Below are 16,948 nucleotides of genomic sequence, written 5' to 3'. Positions count from 1 at the left end.
GTGTAAGGCCCATGTATAGCTTTATAGTTCTTAACTACCTGGAAGGGAAGAAAATCTTGAAATTTTAAGCAACTTTACTATGCAACTCTGTTTTCTATTCCCTCTTCACCCCGCAATCACGTGTGTCTGTTCATGTGCATGTCTGAGCACATGTATGTACATGCAGCAATAATTTGCAAACATATGGGGAGAGATTCTAAGAGGCATTCCCCACATTAACTGTCAATGGAAACCTTTTGTACAGTACGTCATACAGCATATGCAAGAGAGAGCATGTGTGTATATACATGAACATATTTACTCATTATCACACTGCCGCACAGAGCCTAAGACCGGACTGGTTAGTTTAAAATGCTAAAATGATTCCCTTGGGATTTATGAGCTAAGAGTGCTCAAGGGTTTAGTGTCCTGACATCTCTTTAATTAGCAGCCTCCAAGATCCCACACTAAGAAGACACTAAGCCAGTGCCTTCTGTCATATCTCAAGGGTTCCAGAAGGTTTGGAAGCCACAGAGCAAGCCTACTGTACTATGCCCGTGACCGCTACAGTATGTGCAACGGACTTTTTTCCTACTAGCATCAGATTTGGACTTCTTGCTGCTGCTCCTTCTTCTAGGGTGATGCAGTTCTAAAAAGCCATAAGAAAGAGCCACACAAAATGGGTGGGATAAATAAAGACGATGTTGAGAAATACTTAGAGAACAACCCCCAGTTTGCCAAGGAGTATTTCGATCGAAAGCTGAGGGCAGAAGTGCTGGGAACTGTCTTCAAAGTCAGCCCTGGGGAAGTGAAGGATGGAGTTTCCTTCAAAGAGATGTCCCGGCTGGAGGAGTCTCATTTGCTCTTTGAGCTGCTGACAGAAATCCAGGAGGAAGCAAGCAGCATGGAGAAGATAGTACACAAGGCCCTACAGAGGCTGGCACAGCTGGTGGCAGCTGACCGGTGTAGCATGTTCATCTGCCGTGCCCGCAATGGCACCCCTGAGGTTGCCACCAGACTTTTCAATATCACCGCCACCTCCAAGTTTGAGGAGAACCTGGTGGCCCCAGACAATGAGATTGTTTTTCCTCTGGACATTGGGCTAGTGGGATGGGTTGCTCATACCAAGAAGCTTTTTAATGTACCTGATGTGAAAAAGGTAAGTGAGTGTCTTGTTCTGGGGCCTGGGTCTCTATTCCTTTGCTGAATTTCTTGTAGAAGGCCTATGGTACAGAATGGGGTTTTTGCATAGACTTGTTCCTCAAAGTGCCAAACCCCAAACAGGAGACAGAAACCCAGAATGAGAAACATGAGAAAACCAACGGCATATGAAGTTTAAAATCAGGTGGGGTCATTTTATCTAGTGTGGTTTGTTACTTCATATTTCCTGATTCAACATTTGTGATGTAAATAATTTACTGTGCAACAAGGAGGAGGACATCAGATTAGTTTGGGACTGATGTAAATTTGAATCCTTAATGACCAAGGTAGGCTCCTCTCTGTTGTCCTAAGCAAAGTGATAAATGTTCTCCCTTATTATTCCATAGTCACCCATTCAGACCGTTACTGAATAGATCAGTTATTAGCATTTTGCTTCCCTAGGTCACTGCATGTCTGGTAGTCTGAGCTGGCAGTGATTTTTAAGGCGGTGAATGAGCTGAGAGAAAAGATGGGCACAAACCAGAGTATTCAGATTGAAGTCTAGTTTTCAATGTAAAACACCCAGAAAGCTTGAGGGTGTTAAAACCCTGGCTTTCGGTTCAGATCCGTCTCTAGCTGAGACATAACTGGTCAGATCTGCTCATCACCTTTCAGAGCACCTAATCTATTTTCACAGACTCATCCTTTTCACTTGTAACTTAGACAAAGGTTACATCATAAGTATCATAGGACGAGCATTACTCCAATTCCAAATGTATGAACGAAGACAGCTTCAGAATGTCTGCTCTGAAATAAATGGGGAAGCAGACACGTTCTCTCATGGATATTGACATCTGCAGACTTGCTGAATTTAAGTTATCGAATGATGGCATTTCGTCTGTAAACCTCTCAGCACCAGACATCAGCTGGTGTAAAGTGGAATACTCCAGTGGAGCTATGCCAGTTAGATCAGCTGAGGATCTGGCTCCTCGACATTTAATTCATAGTTTTATATCAAAATTCAGTGCCGTTTTAGAGAAAGAAGGCCTGATCCTGAATTCAATGAGAATTTTGAGTGTACAAACAATGCACAATGGGAGCCTTTATGGATTGCAACTATCCATGGCTTCATAGAGATAAACAAGACATTTTACATTTAATCATATTGCTAAGAGTCAGCCAAAATCAAGGCTATTTTAATTACAAGCTTATATTGGCCTGGTTTCAGGCTATTATTAAAACTCAAGAAAAGAGACAAGTATGTGTGAAAAGAACTTTTCCTAATTTTTAAAAAACAAAAGGCTCAGACCTGCAGTCATTACATAGATTAAACTCCTGCTGAAGTCAATGGGAATTTTGGGAGTCAAAGTACTGCAGGATTGGGCCCAATATCTGACTGACTGCTAAGATGCTGCTGCTTTTGTGACACAGAGTATCCTACTTACTGCCTCTTACCGACAAATGGAGAGACTGGTGGATAATCCTTCTAAATTCATAAGGCTGATTATGTGAGAAAAGATCAAGAGGATCAAGAAAGATGTGCATTTCTTTAGACCTTGCACTGTTCACTTCATATGATCATGTGTAAGGCTGCTTGCAGTGGGGCGGCTCATCTAGTTCTACTGTTCTTCTGTTCTGTGTCCAAAAAACTGTGCCAAGCTAAAAATAATCTGAATGTTTTTAAATAAGATCACAATGTTCTTTTTGCCCCATTAGTGGTTCTGTGTGTATGTTCTGGGAACGTAATAGAGCCAAGGTCTGATGTCCAATTATTATTCAACCAACCAATTTTTAAAAGTAATTTAATATAATTAATGAAATTATTGTATTTTTACTCATACATGCATTTATTAGGGAAACTGAAGTCTATGCCAATACAGCAGCACTAGAAACTTCGGGGCCAAATCCTGGTGCCACTGAAGTCAATTGCAAAACTCCCATAGATTTCAATGGGACCAAGATTTGGCCTTTAAAAATAATTGTGCAATCCTTAAAATGATCAACATCTCCATTCTACCAGTAAAAGAGTTAAAGGGTCCAAACTCACACTCCTTACTCATGCAAAACTCCCACTCACGTCACTGCGAGGTTTACCTAAGTAGGGACTGCAGGATTGGGCTATTAATCAGTAACATTTCTTATGTCATGGGTTAATTATAATACTGAAGCAGGAGCTCCTGCTGATCAGACCTTAAATCCTTATCATGTAGTCTTGAAAAGGGAGTCGTTTTCATTCAAATTGCATTCTGCGTGCTTCCAGGAAAACAGGTCTGTCCACTACCTGAGTGCTAAGCAAAAATATGACGATGGGCCTTTCTGGCCCTGGAATCTATGAAATCATTTACACCTATATATAGGGCCCTACCAAATTCATGGTCCATTTTGGTCAATTTCATGGTCATAGAATTTTAAAAATCATAAATGTCATGATCTCAGTTATTTAAATCTGAAATTTCAGGGTGTTGTAACTGTCGGGATCCTGACCCAAAAAGGAGCTGTGGAGCGTCACAAGCTTATTGTAGGGGAGGTTGCAGTACTGCTACCCTTCCTTCTGTCCTGCTGCTGGCAGCGGCGCTGCCTTCAGAGCTGGGCAGCTGGAGAGCGGTGGCTGTTGGCTGGGAGCCCAGCTCTGAAGGCAGAGACGGTGCCAGCAGCGCAGAAGTAAGGATGGCCTGGTCTGGTATTGCCACCCTTATTTCTGCACTGCTGCCTGCAGAGCTGGGCCTTCAGTCAGCAGCCACCACTCTTTGGCCACCCAGCTCTGAAGTCAGCAGTGCAGAAGTAAGGGTGGCGTGAGATGGTATTGCCAACCTCACTTCTGCGCTGCTGCCTTCAGAGCTGGGTGCCTGGCCAACAGCTGCCACTCTCTGGTCTTCCAGCTCTGAAGGCAGTGAGGAAGTAAGGGTGCCAATACATGACCCCCCTAAAATAACCTTGCAACCCCACCTGCAACTCCCTTTGGGTCAGGACCCCCAATTTACGCTAGTCTCCCCTGTGAAATCTGTACAGTGTACGGTAAAAGCACACAAAAGACCAGATTTCACAGGGGGGAGACCAGACTTCACGATCCGTGATGCATTTTTCATGGCCGTGAATTTGGTAGGGCCCTACCTATATACAGTTTAATTTTATTTAGTGATGTAATAACAATACATAGCTATAGAATCATCTCGTTGTGTGGACGTGGCCATGGAGCGCAATGAGTGAACATTTTCACATACCGATGTCTCAAGAACATTTATGTTGTGACTTACTGACAGTAGGGATTTACCACTGCTGACCACTTTCCACTTCATATTCATTGTCTAGTATTTAACTGTGTGTCACCGATTAAGGAGAAGGGAAAGAATTCATCCCTATGTAACTTTGTTCAAGTTAATGTGCTGTGACAAAGCTCTGTCCTTGCCTCCGTGGGTCCCGCATTTCCTGGCGGATTTTGCTAGCCTTAGAGGCTCACCGTGACCCTGCATGTAACCCTTCTCTCTCTAGAGACAAGGGTCACAGTCTACTGAGCCATTTTCATCATAAGCCAGCGAGGGAGGTGAGGAGAAGTTATCCTTCCTTGCACAGTCCCTGTTGTCTCCCAGTCTCAGTGATTAATCAGGGGGCAATGGTGGTGGGGGGAACCTGGGCCCACCCTCTACTCCGGGCTCCAGCCCAGGGATGCTAATAGTATCAGCTATGGTAGCTGACCTTTTAGAAACATGACATGTACAATTCCCTGGGCTACTTCCCGCACAGCAGCCCTCACTTCCTCAAGCTCCACTTCACCCTTACCTCAGGGCCTCTTTCCTTGTGCCTGATATGGTGTGTACTACTCAGCCTCTCCAACAGCGCAACTTCCTCTCACAGCTCCTGACATGCACACCCACCTGACTAACTGGGAGGCTTTTAACTAGTTTCAGCGAGCCCCTGATTGGCTTCAGGGGTCCCAATCAACCTAGCCTTCTCCCTGCCTTCTTAATTGGCCCCAGGTGTCTTAATTGACCAGGAGCAGCTGCCATTTCACTTATCCTGGTACCAGGGATTTGTTTAGCCTGGAGCTAATATATCTATCTCCCACTACTTTTCTATAGCCATCTGGTCTTGCCCTGTCCCCTGCTCAACACCATAGAGTTGGGCAACTTGGGACGCCAGGCAGTATGCTCGTGACAGACCATCAGTGTTGCCATGGTGGCATCCAGCCCTGTGCCATATGTGGAACTGGAATGGTTGGAGAGATAAGAACCACCTGGTGACCCTTGCACTCTTTTCCTTATTCCGCTGCATCCACTGGAGGGGTTCCTGGTCCGTCACAAGAGTAAATCCCCAGCCTAAGAGGTAATAATGCAGTGTCTCCATAGCCCATTTGACAGCAAGGCATTCTCTCTCGACTACTGCATATTTCTGTTCTCTTGGGAGAAGCTTTCTGCTTAGGTAGAGGACCGGTGTTCCTCTTCTCCCACCATTTGCGACAGAACTGCCCCCAACCCCACCTTGGAAGCGTCTGTTTGTAAAATAAATTCCCTGTTAAAGTATGGGGCTATGAGTATGGGGGTCATTACAGAGGGCCGTCCAAAGGTCTGTAAATGCCCCCTCTGCTGCGTCGGTCCACTTTACCATGTCTGGACCTCGGGCCTTCACCAGGTCCGTTAGGGGACTTGCCCTAGTGGCGAAGTGGGGAATAAAACGTCGGTAGTAGCCTACCAGGCCTAGGAATGCATGGACCTGCTTCTTTTGGGTCGGCCGGGGCCAGTTTTGAATTGCCTCTAGCTTATTTGTTTGGGGCTTCACTATGCCCCTTCCCTCAATATATCCCAGGTACCTAGCCTCTGCTAGCACTATGGCGCATTTAGCGGGATTAGCAGTGAGACCAGCCCGCCTTAAGGTGCACAGTACTGCCTCAACTTTCTCCAAGTGGGTTCCCCAGTCTGGCGTATGGATGATGACATCATCTAGGTATGCAGCTGCGTAACTAGTATGGGGGCGCAGCAGCTTATCCATGAGGCGCTGGAATGTGGCTGGAGCCCCATGTAGCCCAAAAGGGAGGACGGTGTACTGGAATAGCCCATCCAGAGTGGAGAATGCTGTCTTTTTCTTTATCTTCTTTGATCAGAGGAATCTGCCAGTACCCTTTTGTCAGATCCAGTGTAGTCAAGAATCGGGCACTACCCAGTTGGTCAACCAGTTCGTCGATGCGTGGTATGGGATATGCATCAAACTGGGATATTTCATTCAGTCGGTGAAAGTCATTACAGAATCTCATGGTACCGTCGGGTTTAGGCACTAGAACAATGGGACTGGACCACTGACTGGACCACCAGATTCTTCAATAACCCATAATTCTAACATTTTCTTTACTTCGGCCTTGATTTCTTCTCTTTTGACTTCTGGGATTCGGTAGGGTCTCAATGTTACCTTGGCTCCAGGGATCGTGCGAATATGGTGATAGGTCTCAGTCATCCACCCTGGTTTTGTAGAGAACACATCTCAGTTGCAATTAATCATGTCGGCTGCCTCGATCTTTCGGATCGGCGTCAAGTCGGATGATATCCTCACTTGCTCGTGTAAGTTATCCTCTTGGGGAAGGGTCTCCTGCATGACTAAGCATGCCTCTCGATCATGCCAAGGTTTTAGAAGATTGATGTGGTAAATTTGCTCTGATTTCCGGCGGCCTGGCTGCCGCACCTTATAGTTCACCTCTCCTACGGCTTCAGTTATTTCGTAGGGTCCCTGCCACTGGGCCAACAGTTTACTTTCTGCTGTGGGCACCAGTGATGCCTGGTTGGAACCGTCGAAGCTTCGCTTGGTTCGTTGTGTCTCCTGTGCTCTCTCCAAGTGTTCCTGTACAATGGGTGTAATCGGGCTATCCGATCTCTCATCTGCAGTACATGCTCAACTATGTTCCTTCTGGGATTTGGCTCCTCTTCCCAGGCTTCTCTGGCTATATCCAATATGCCTCGAGGGTGGTGCCCATATAGTAGTTCGAATGGAGAGAAACCCGTGGAGGCTTGTGGAACCTCCCGGATGGCGAATATGAGGTAAGGCAATAGGGTATCACAATCTTTCCCATTCCGGCTCACCACTTTCCTGATCATGGCCTTGAGGGTCCTATTGAACCTTTCCACAAGGCCATCTGTTTGTGGGTTGTATACAGAGGTCTGTAGGGCTTGTACATGGAGCAATGAACAGAGATCTTTCATCAACTTGGACAGTCAATATCTCCTTGGATAGCCCAACCCAGGCAAAGATCTGTACTAGCTCCTTAGCTATTGTCTTGGAAGCTGTGTTGCGCAGGGGAACAGCTTCTGGGTACCGGGTTGCATAGTCCAGTACAACAAGCACATGTTGGTGGCCCCGAGCTGTCTTCTCTAGGGGCCCTACCAGATCGATGGCTATCCATTCGAAAGGAACCTCTATTATTGGAAGAGGTATCAAAGGAGCCCACAAGTGCGGGTGAGGGCTGTGTAACTGACACTCCGGACAAGAGGTGCAGTATCACTGGACATCTTCATGTACTCCTGGCCAGAGGAACCTCCGCAGGATCCGTGCCTGAGTTTTCTCTACCCCTAGGTGTCCTCCAAACAGGTGACTGTGGGCGAGACTCAATATGGATTTTTGATGTTTTCATGACACCAGAAGTTGTTGTATCTCTTGCTCCTGCATTTGCACCATGCGGTACAGGAGATCTTTCTTCACTATAAAGTGAGGTCCGGGACCCCGGACCTTCCCATCCACGGGTATCCCATCGATCTCAGCCACCTATTTCCTGGTGTTATCATATCTGGGGTCCTCCGCCTGGTCCCGCCCAAAAGTCTCTCTCCCAGGACTAACCTGCCCAAGCTCCCAGGGGCCGGCTTCTGCTTCTTCCAACGGCTCGCCACCATCATGGCTGGGGGCAGCTTCTGGCTCACCTTCTGTGGTGGAAGTTTCTCTGTTGGCTGCTAGCGTCCATCTGCCTGCTAGGGAGGTCCTCTGGCCCTGGGTCAGGATCCAGGTTCCAAGGCCTTCATGGCCTTCCTCTCTTTTTTTGTCTTCCGGGTCTTTCGGAGGGCTGAGAACAGATCCCGAGAAATCTCAGTGAACATCGGGGGTTTACATTCCCCCAGTGACAAGTCACTGTCCTCAGGGTCCCCATCTCCCTCCAACCTCTCCGGGGGGAGTACATTATCAAACCCTGGATAGTCCCTCCCAATGACTACAGGATATGGGAGTTTAGGACCTACACCCACAGTCACCTCAATGGGGTTTCCCTGAACCTCTATCTCCACTGGGATGGTGGGGTAATGGTTCATGGCCCCATGCACGCAAGTCACTGCTACGCATTTGGCTCATAGCAGCTGAATACTTTTTACCAGCTTACCCAATATGAGGGTGATAGCACTCCCAGAGTCCACAAGCGCTGTAGTCTCTACTCCATTTATCCTCACTGGCCTGGTGTAATTAAGCGGGGCTAATGCAACCCCCACAAGGTGGATAAGGGAGCATGGGGTCTCCCAATCCCCCAAGTTACATTGCATAGGCTCCTTGGTGCTGGGACACTGTGCTGCTATGTGTCCCCACTACCCACATGCATAACATCTATAATTGCTTTTAATCACTCCCCTATCCCAGGGTTAGGGGGTTTAGTTCCGGGGTTCCCCCCACTCAGGCCAATCCCTTCCTTCTGGGGTCCCTGCTGGTTTTCGGCCCCCCCCCCCCGCCTTCTTCCACCTAGGACTCCCCGGGGGTTTGACTGCCCAACCTTCTAGGGTTGGGGTCGGGTGCTTGCTTCGAAAGGGGCCTTCCTTGGGTAGTCGGGTCAGTTCCCTGGCTATCATACATCTTTCTACCAGTGTGATCATCTCGTCGTACGTGGACGGATAGTTCTGGCCTACCCATTTGCAGAGATCAGGCGGCAGTCCCCTCATGTAATGGTCTATGACCAGGGTCTCCAAAATCTCCTCTGGCCTGCACACCTCAGACTGTAACCACTTCCGCACAAGGTGTATGAGGTCGAATAGCTGGGACCTCGGGGGTTTGTTCTCCTGGTATTTCCACTCATGGAACCTCTAGGCCGTTACCCCTGATTGTGCCAGGATCTCTGCCTTCAGACGGGTATAGTCAGTGGCATCCATGGCAGGCAAGTCAAAGTAGGCCTTCTGGGCCTCTCCACACAAAAAAGGGGTGAGAATGCTGGCCCACTGCTCCTGAGGCCACGCCTCACGCTGAGCAATCCTTTCAAATGAGAGGAGATATGCCTCTATGTCATCTCCTGATGTCATCTTTAGCAGACAACCAGTGGCCCTCAGGGTTCGCGTCCCGTCAGACCCCCGGGCCTAGGTGATGAGGATCTTCAGCTGGTCCACCACCTCTCTCAAGAGGGCATGATCTTGGGTCGCCTGGCTCATCAATAATTGATTGGTTTCCTGCTGTAGCCACATAGACTCCTGTTGTGCCATTGCCTGAACCCAGGTGGCCTCCTGCTGGGCTGCTGTGGCTTGTACCAGAGCTCTTACCACCTCCTCCATTGTGGTACAAAGCAAACAAACAAATCAAAACAAAAAAAAATCCAAACCCCCAGTGCACTGTTTTTTTTTTAACCTTTTTCTTCCGCCACACTGTGTATGAAGTCCCACTCCTGACACCAGTTGTGACAAAGCTCTGTCCTTGCCTCCATGGGTCCTGCATTTCCTGGCGGATTTCGCTAGCCTCAGAGGCTCACCGTGACCCTGCACATAACCCTCCTCTCTCTAGAGACAAGGGTCACAGTCTACTGAGCCATTTTCATCATAAGCCAGCGAGGGAGGTGAGGAGAAGTTATCCTTCCTTGCACAGTCCCTGTTGTCTCCCAGTCTCAGTGATTAATCGGGGGCAATGGTGGGGGGCCCACCCTCTACTCCGGGCTCCAGCCCAAGGATGCTAATAGTATCAGCTACGGTAGCTGACCTTTTAGAAACATGACATGTACAATTCCCTGGGCTACTTCCCCCACAGCAGCCCTCACTTCCTCAAGCTCCACTTCACCCTTACCTCAGGGCCTCCTTCCTTGTTCCTGATATGGTGTGTACTACTCAGCCTCTCCAACAGAGCAACTTCCTCTCACAGCTCCTGACATGCACACCCACCTGACTATCTGGGAGGCTTTTAACCAGTTTCAGCCAGCCCCTGATTGGCTTCAGGTGTCCCAATCTACCTAGCCTTCTCCCTGCCTTCTAGAAAGTTCTTAATTGGCCCCAGGTGTCTTAATTGACCAGGAGCAGCTGCCATTTCACTTATCCTGGTACCAGGGATTTGTTTAGCCTGGAGCTAATATATCTATCTCCCACTACTTTTCTATAGCTTGCCCCATCACAGCGCTTACACCAGGAATTAATTTGGTCCATTATTATCTTCCAGCATATGAACTGCACAACAAAGAATTCAAGGTTGCCACACTGCTTTAGAAGATGTCATGTCTAATAATTTCTAATGTTGATATACACTGTATTTCAACAGCAACATATATTGTTAAAGTACAGTACTAAGTAATCACTTTGGGACCAATATTTAAAAAGACTATTGCACCAACCAGTGCTACACATAAAAGAAAGAAAAGAATATAGAGTAACAAAATACTTCCTGGCCATAGGGGTGAGGAAGGAATCAGATTAAGATAGTGGTATATCTAATTCAATATTAACAAAGGACCAGATTCTGCCACTTTTACTCAAAACAGTAGGACTTTGTTCTAGGAGTAGTCCCACTGAATCCACGTGGAGTAAAATACTATTCAGTTGAGTAAGAATTGCAGAATCTGGTCCAAACTGTTTAGGATTTTCAGTATGACAAGATTCTCCCATGGGGTTTTTGCCCCTTCTTTCAAAGATAGGGCTACAAGGGAAAGAAAACAAAAGGCAATATGCAAACAGGAAAGAAAACTGATTTAAAAGTATAGGGACTATGTTATGTGTGTGCTTGTATACATACACACTGATATTAGATACTGTTCACTGTTTTATGAATTCATATTGGTAATTGATTCACACATTAGTAGGAAACCTGGTTGTTGTTTGTTTGTTTTTGTTTTGTTTGTTTTAGGTTAAATTGTTTGGGGCTGGACAGGAGATAGTTCAAATAGGAAAAGTGACTGTGGAACAAAATGACAGCAAGTAATCATTTAAAACATGAGACATTCCCCTTTTCAGCACCTGGTAACCAGTTCTTGAAGGATTATCTTTTTTCAACCTGGAAAAGTACCAATTAACGTGAGGAAGCTCCTCATCCTAACAGTTCACAAGAGAAAAACAAAGGAAAAGATCCAGACTTTCAATAATTACCTTAGTAACAACAGCAGTTCCCTCCCCGTGAAGAAAAAGAAAAGGAGTACTTGTGGCATCTTAAAGACTAACCAATTTATTTGAGCATAAGCTTTCGTGAGCTACAGCTCACTTTATCGGATGCATACTGTGGAAAGTACACAAGATCTTTTTATACACACAAAGCATGAAAAAATGGGTGTTTACCACTACAAAAGGTTTTCTCTCCCCCCACCCCACTCTCCTGCTGGTAATAGCTTATCTAAAGTGATCACTCCACAGTATGCATCCGATGAAGTGAGCTGTAGCTCACGAAAGCTTATGTTCAAATAAATTGGTTAGTCTCTAAGGTGCCACAAGTACTCCTTTTCTTTTTGCGAATACAGACTAACACGGCTGTTACTCTGAAACCTCCCCCTGAGGATTAGAGACCTGTTGATCTTTGGAGCTAATAGTGTTTAATCCAGGATTTAATAGTAGTGAGAAACAGAAGGCCAGGCAGGTCTGCTGTCCTGACAAATGGTGCTTCATTATTCTCAGTGATTGGTAGAGTATATTGCTCTAATATACAAATGCAAAATAATGGATTCTCATAAACTCTTATAGCTTGAGTCTATTAGCTTAACAAAAACCAGGAAATATAGTAAGTGTAACTGAAGGCAATGAGGTGCACAGTTATTGAGCATCTTTGGACATGCATCTCTCAGTGCCAGCCATTCAATATTTCAGAATTCTAAAAGATGTTATTACTTATGGGACTACTTCAGCAAAGACAGGGATTTTGGAGACTTACAAATAAATCCAGGGTCTCAGCCTTTAAGTATAAGTACATATGTAATTTTATAGTCAGATCAGTATATTGTTTTCTTTTATTCTTTAATTTAAACCAGTATATAATATGTAAATTTTTTTTTCAAATTTATAGCTAATTGAAGGCAATATATTTGACTAAGAATTAGATTCCAGTTCAAGAAACAGTGTTCCAAATTAGAACATAGCTTTAATGGTGTCATACTACATGAATGGTGAAAATTTGTTTCAAAATAAGCCAATACTGAGAACTGTGAAATCAGAACTCTTTTTTGGATCCAGGAAACAGTTTTCTATCGTAGATTGCATTGGAAGATAACGTAATGGTCAGGTCTGAACTTCAAAAGAACAAAAGAGGAGTTACTTAGGATAAAGCAAATGATTGTCTTAGAGGCCACCATTTCCAACCTCTGGCTGTTCAGAAGAGAAAGGGTTGTCACCTCCCTAATTAACACAGTATTATAATAAGGTGTGTCTGATGGAGAAGGAGAATCTTAAACCAAGCTTTGGAAGCTGGAGGGAGATTATTAGATCAGCCTTGGGAAAGGAGTTTCCAAGAAACAAGGTCAGGATTATTAAAGATTAGAGGAGGAGGGAGAAAGAGCACTATTCTAATGCTACGGCAACTCTGCCTTCTTGAAGATCTGAAAGGCTAATTGAATTTGAAGAAGAGATCCCAAGATCAACTAATGGAGCAGAATGATCTTTTTTATTGGGAATGTTGTAACTTGAGTAGTATCTGCTCCTAGGCAAATCTTCTGAATACTGATCTTCATGAGAAAAAAATAGACTACCTCAGTTCTCATGCCCAAGAGCAACTTGTTGGAAAAGGGACACAAATTATTCCAGCCCATTGTACTAGACAATACCCATTTGACTGACAAAAAAATATTTTAAAAACAGGAACCAATTTCCATTAAGCTTCCCAGAAAAGGGGGAGGCTGCCTGTCAGCTTGATTTTCTTTATTTTTTATGAAATGATTACTTACAGCAACCATACCTACAGATTGCTCTTCTTTTGCAAAGGTCTCAAAATGGTCACTACTTTACAACAAAATTACAGAGACATTACAGTTATTTCTCTGCTTACTTTCAGCTCCAAAAACCCTAATTATCTTGAAGATATCAGGGTTCAGTTTTTCTGTGTTGCTAATAAATTACATGGCAAAGAATACAGACCAAAACTGCTTTACTCTCCTGCTTTGAAATCAATGGGAATTTTGTGTAAATAAAACAAGCAGGATTTAGCTCCAAGTGATTTAAGTTACCAAAGATGTATAGGTTTCAGAGTAACAGCCGTGTTAGTCTGTATTCGCAAAAAGAAAAGGAATACTTGTGGCACCTTAGAGACTAACCAATTTATTTGAGCATAAGCTTTCATGAGCTACAGCTCACTTCATCGGTTTTCTTACCCAAGATTAGATATGCTTCTGATTCCATTCAAATTCACAATTGAATCATCATAAGCAAAACCCAGTGCCCACATAACAGTTGTGTAGGTTGGTCAGAAAACAAGGTTAGTGTATGTAAGAGGTAAAGTAAAAAGCATACCAGTTTGATGTAACTCAGCTGTTAACATCTTGTTTTAAAAGGCTGAGTCTCTGGTAACACTGACAACAGGAATCCAAAAATAAGTGTCGCTATCACAGAGAAGGGGCAGAAGAGGCTATAGCAGGAACAGAAACTAATGGGAGGATGTAAAATAAACCAGTACACCACCCTCCTTCCAGCTCCTTTAGTAGTAGGATAAAGAAGCCAGGCAGGCCTGCTAGGAAGAGGGCCCCACATTCACTTACCCTCTTTTTCAGTTGCTTTTTCTGCTACTCCCTTTCCACCTCCCCCCCTTAAATGTGTAAGTACTAAGTTACATTCTTTTAAACATCCAGTGAACATCATATTAGTGCAGGTTTCAGGACATTGCCACTTATGACAATGTTCCCAATTTCTGATACCATTTACCCCAATGAGAAATTTACACCACTGAAATTGACCCGGAGACTTGCATGGGAGTTGAACTCGTCTACCTGAGTCTGTATTTTGCCTGTAAATGCAGTCATAAATGCTGAAGACTTTTAGATTAGCTAATGATAATGTTATAGGATAATACACATTTCTGAGTCAACACTGCATTAAATGGTTGGATGAAGTCTAGACCGTCAGAACTTTGATCTGTATCACTGTTTTTAAGTCTGACGTAAACAATAAAAAAAAAAACCCATGAAATATTTGTAACATTTTGCATAACTTTTTTGTCAGAATACATTTAAGATTTTCAGGATGTCTAAAAGTAGAGAAATAAGAAGGGGTCATTGCAAAAGACACAAGGCTTGTCAAAAAATGTGCTGTAATGTTAAAGGAGAAAACATACCTTTCATTGAAGAACCTGAGATCTGGAATGAGGCCCATGGGAGGGGACAGATACAGAGCAAATAGCTTTTCCGGGGAAAGACCAGACAGTGAGAACCTCTCTGAACTGATTTTTAAACTAAGGCTGGATTCACTATAAATGAATGGTACAATTATTCCAGAAAATTCAAATGTGGATTTCAGTTTTTTAATTTATTTTCTTCTTCAGAAGATCTGCAGTGTTTCAACTCACTTACTCTTGTTTTACCCCATAATGGGTGTATTGTATTCAGTGCAGTTACCCTTGATTCACAGTGGTGTAACCTGGTATCAGAATTAGACTCCATATATGGTAGTCTAAATATGCAAGCTGGATCTTAATTACACATGTTCACATTTGCACCAGCCTTATGAAAAATATATGCAAGTTGTTTTCAGAAATAGTGGGCCTGATTTTCCTGCCAGTTACACTGATTTTACTGCATTGCTTTCACTAAAATTACTCTTGATTTCCGTTGGTGCAAGTGAGAGGAAGATTGGGCCCAGAGTCTAAAGTCATTTAAAACTTGAGATCAAATTATCAGTATCTAAATTTATGGAAAAATATTGATATATTTGGTTTTATAATCAACAATTTCAGGCTTTTTCTCATTATTCTATATGAAGACACTGTGGAGTTACACTGAGGTAAAACAATAGATAGGAGAAGAAGGACTTAGTCTGCAGCAAGGGAGATTTAGGTTAGCTATTAGGAAAATCTTTCTAGCTATAAGGGTAGTAAAGATCTGCAATAGGCTTCCAAGGGAGGTTGTGGAATACCCATCGTTAGAGGTTTTTAAGAACCTGTTGGACAAAAACCTGTCAGGGATGGTCTAGGCTAGGTCTACTTGGTCCTGCCTCAGTGCAGGGGGCTGGAGTCCTGGACTGGATGACCTCTCCAATCCTACATTTCTATGACTCTATGACTCAGGATAACTGAGTCAGATTCTGATTTCAGTTACACAGAGTAAATCCAGGGTGACTCCATGAGCTTATCCTGTTTTGTGATTCTTACCGGTGTAACAAAGAGCAGAATCTGACCCAGTGGTCCTGGTTCTCCATTCCATTACCTAAACTACTAATGCTAAATCTCCACTCTCTTTTATGTATCTTATGTCAAGACATTCAAAGATGCCAAAACTTACTATTATCCATGTTTGGGGTGACTCATCTTGATAAAAATTAAGATCGTTCCTCGAACACTGCATTTCCTACAAGTCCTCCCAGTACTGCTACTTACTTCAGATAAACAAAGAATTAGACAAAATAACAGCAATTTTAATGTAATAGAAAGTTACCAAGAATCAGCTTGCTGAGGGTCAAAAGAAAAAGGAAGGAGACACTGATCTCTTTGACTGGAAACTTTGTAACAGGGCAGCTGTAATGTGATGAATTTGGAACTGAGTATATTTTACAGAAACTCAAAACAATAGCCCCATATATCAAAGCACCAAAACTGTATATTACTCTCCTTTTATTCTTTCCAACTTGATTTATGGTGAAGATATTTTATTTCCTCAGGAGCTCAAACATTCTATACAAGAGACCACTCTGCAAATATGGTAGAAAGCATAAAGTACCTTGGTTTCGTGAAAAAATCCTCATTCCATTCCCAGATATGAAGACTACCCAGATTTGTGGGCTAGCAGATATTCCTCTAGGACAGAAAGATGCAAATTTTAAAAGATGGGATGTCAAAAGACTAATACTAAAGGAGACCTTTTCCAGGGAACAACACTAAAGACTTCTGAACAATTCAGCATTTCTATATTGGCCTACAAGTTAGACATTGGCTAACAACAATTATTAAAGGCAAAACTCCTCAAGTGGGAAAGCAAAGATTAGAGGAACACAGAGGTGGTGGCCCAATCCAAATACATTTCCATCTCTGCCATGCCACCTCTTCACTGAGAGACACTTATAAGTCCTCTACCTGGAACTCAAGATCTTAAAATTCCTCTTGAGGATACTCAATAGCAGAAAAACAATTGAATACCCCTTTGAAGCTTCTAATGGCAAATCTTAAAAGCCGTGTGGTACTTTGTACTCTGCAAACAGTACTATTTTCTTTCATTTTTGGCCTCCTTTTGCCAGTGCATTAAGATACAATCTAGGGCTGTCAAGCAATTAAAAAAATTAATCACGATTTATCACACTAACAATAATAGAATACCATTTATTTAAATATTTTTGGATGTTTTCTACATTTTCAAATATATTGATTTCACTTACAACACAGAATACAAAGTGTACAGGGCTCACTTTATATTTATTTTTTATTACAAATATTTGCACTGTAAAAAACAAAAGAAATAGTATTTTTCAATTCACCTAATACAAGTACTGTAGTGCAATCTCTTTGTCATGAAAGTTGAACT

At 43.6% G+C, this 16,948-nt stretch overlaps 1 protein-coding gene across 1 annotated transcript in view; it reads left to right on the top strand.

Moving 5' to 3' along the window:
* Nucleotides 1–658: 658 nt before the first annotated feature.
* PDE6C (phosphodiesterase 6C) overlaps nucleotides 659–16,948 on the top strand; it is a 53,094-nt gene continuing 36,804 nt past the window's right edge. Inside the window, exon 1 of the mRNA XM_073353864.1 lies at nucleotides 659–1,138. Within this exon, the coding sequence (XP_073209965.1) occupies nucleotides 659–1,138 (480 nt within the window). The remainder of the gene's footprint in view (nucleotides 1,139–16,948) is intronic.

Source organism: Lepidochelys kempii, chromosome 7 (assembly GCF_965140265.1).
Source record: "Lepidochelys kempii isolate rLepKem1 chromosome 7, rLepKem1.hap2, whole genome shotgun sequence".
Taxonomy (NCBI): Eukaryota; Metazoa; Chordata; order Testudines; family Cheloniidae; genus Lepidochelys; species Lepidochelys kempii.
The sequence above is the reverse complement of the archived record's forward strand: the minus strand, read 5'-3'. Positions and strand labels throughout refer to the sequence as shown.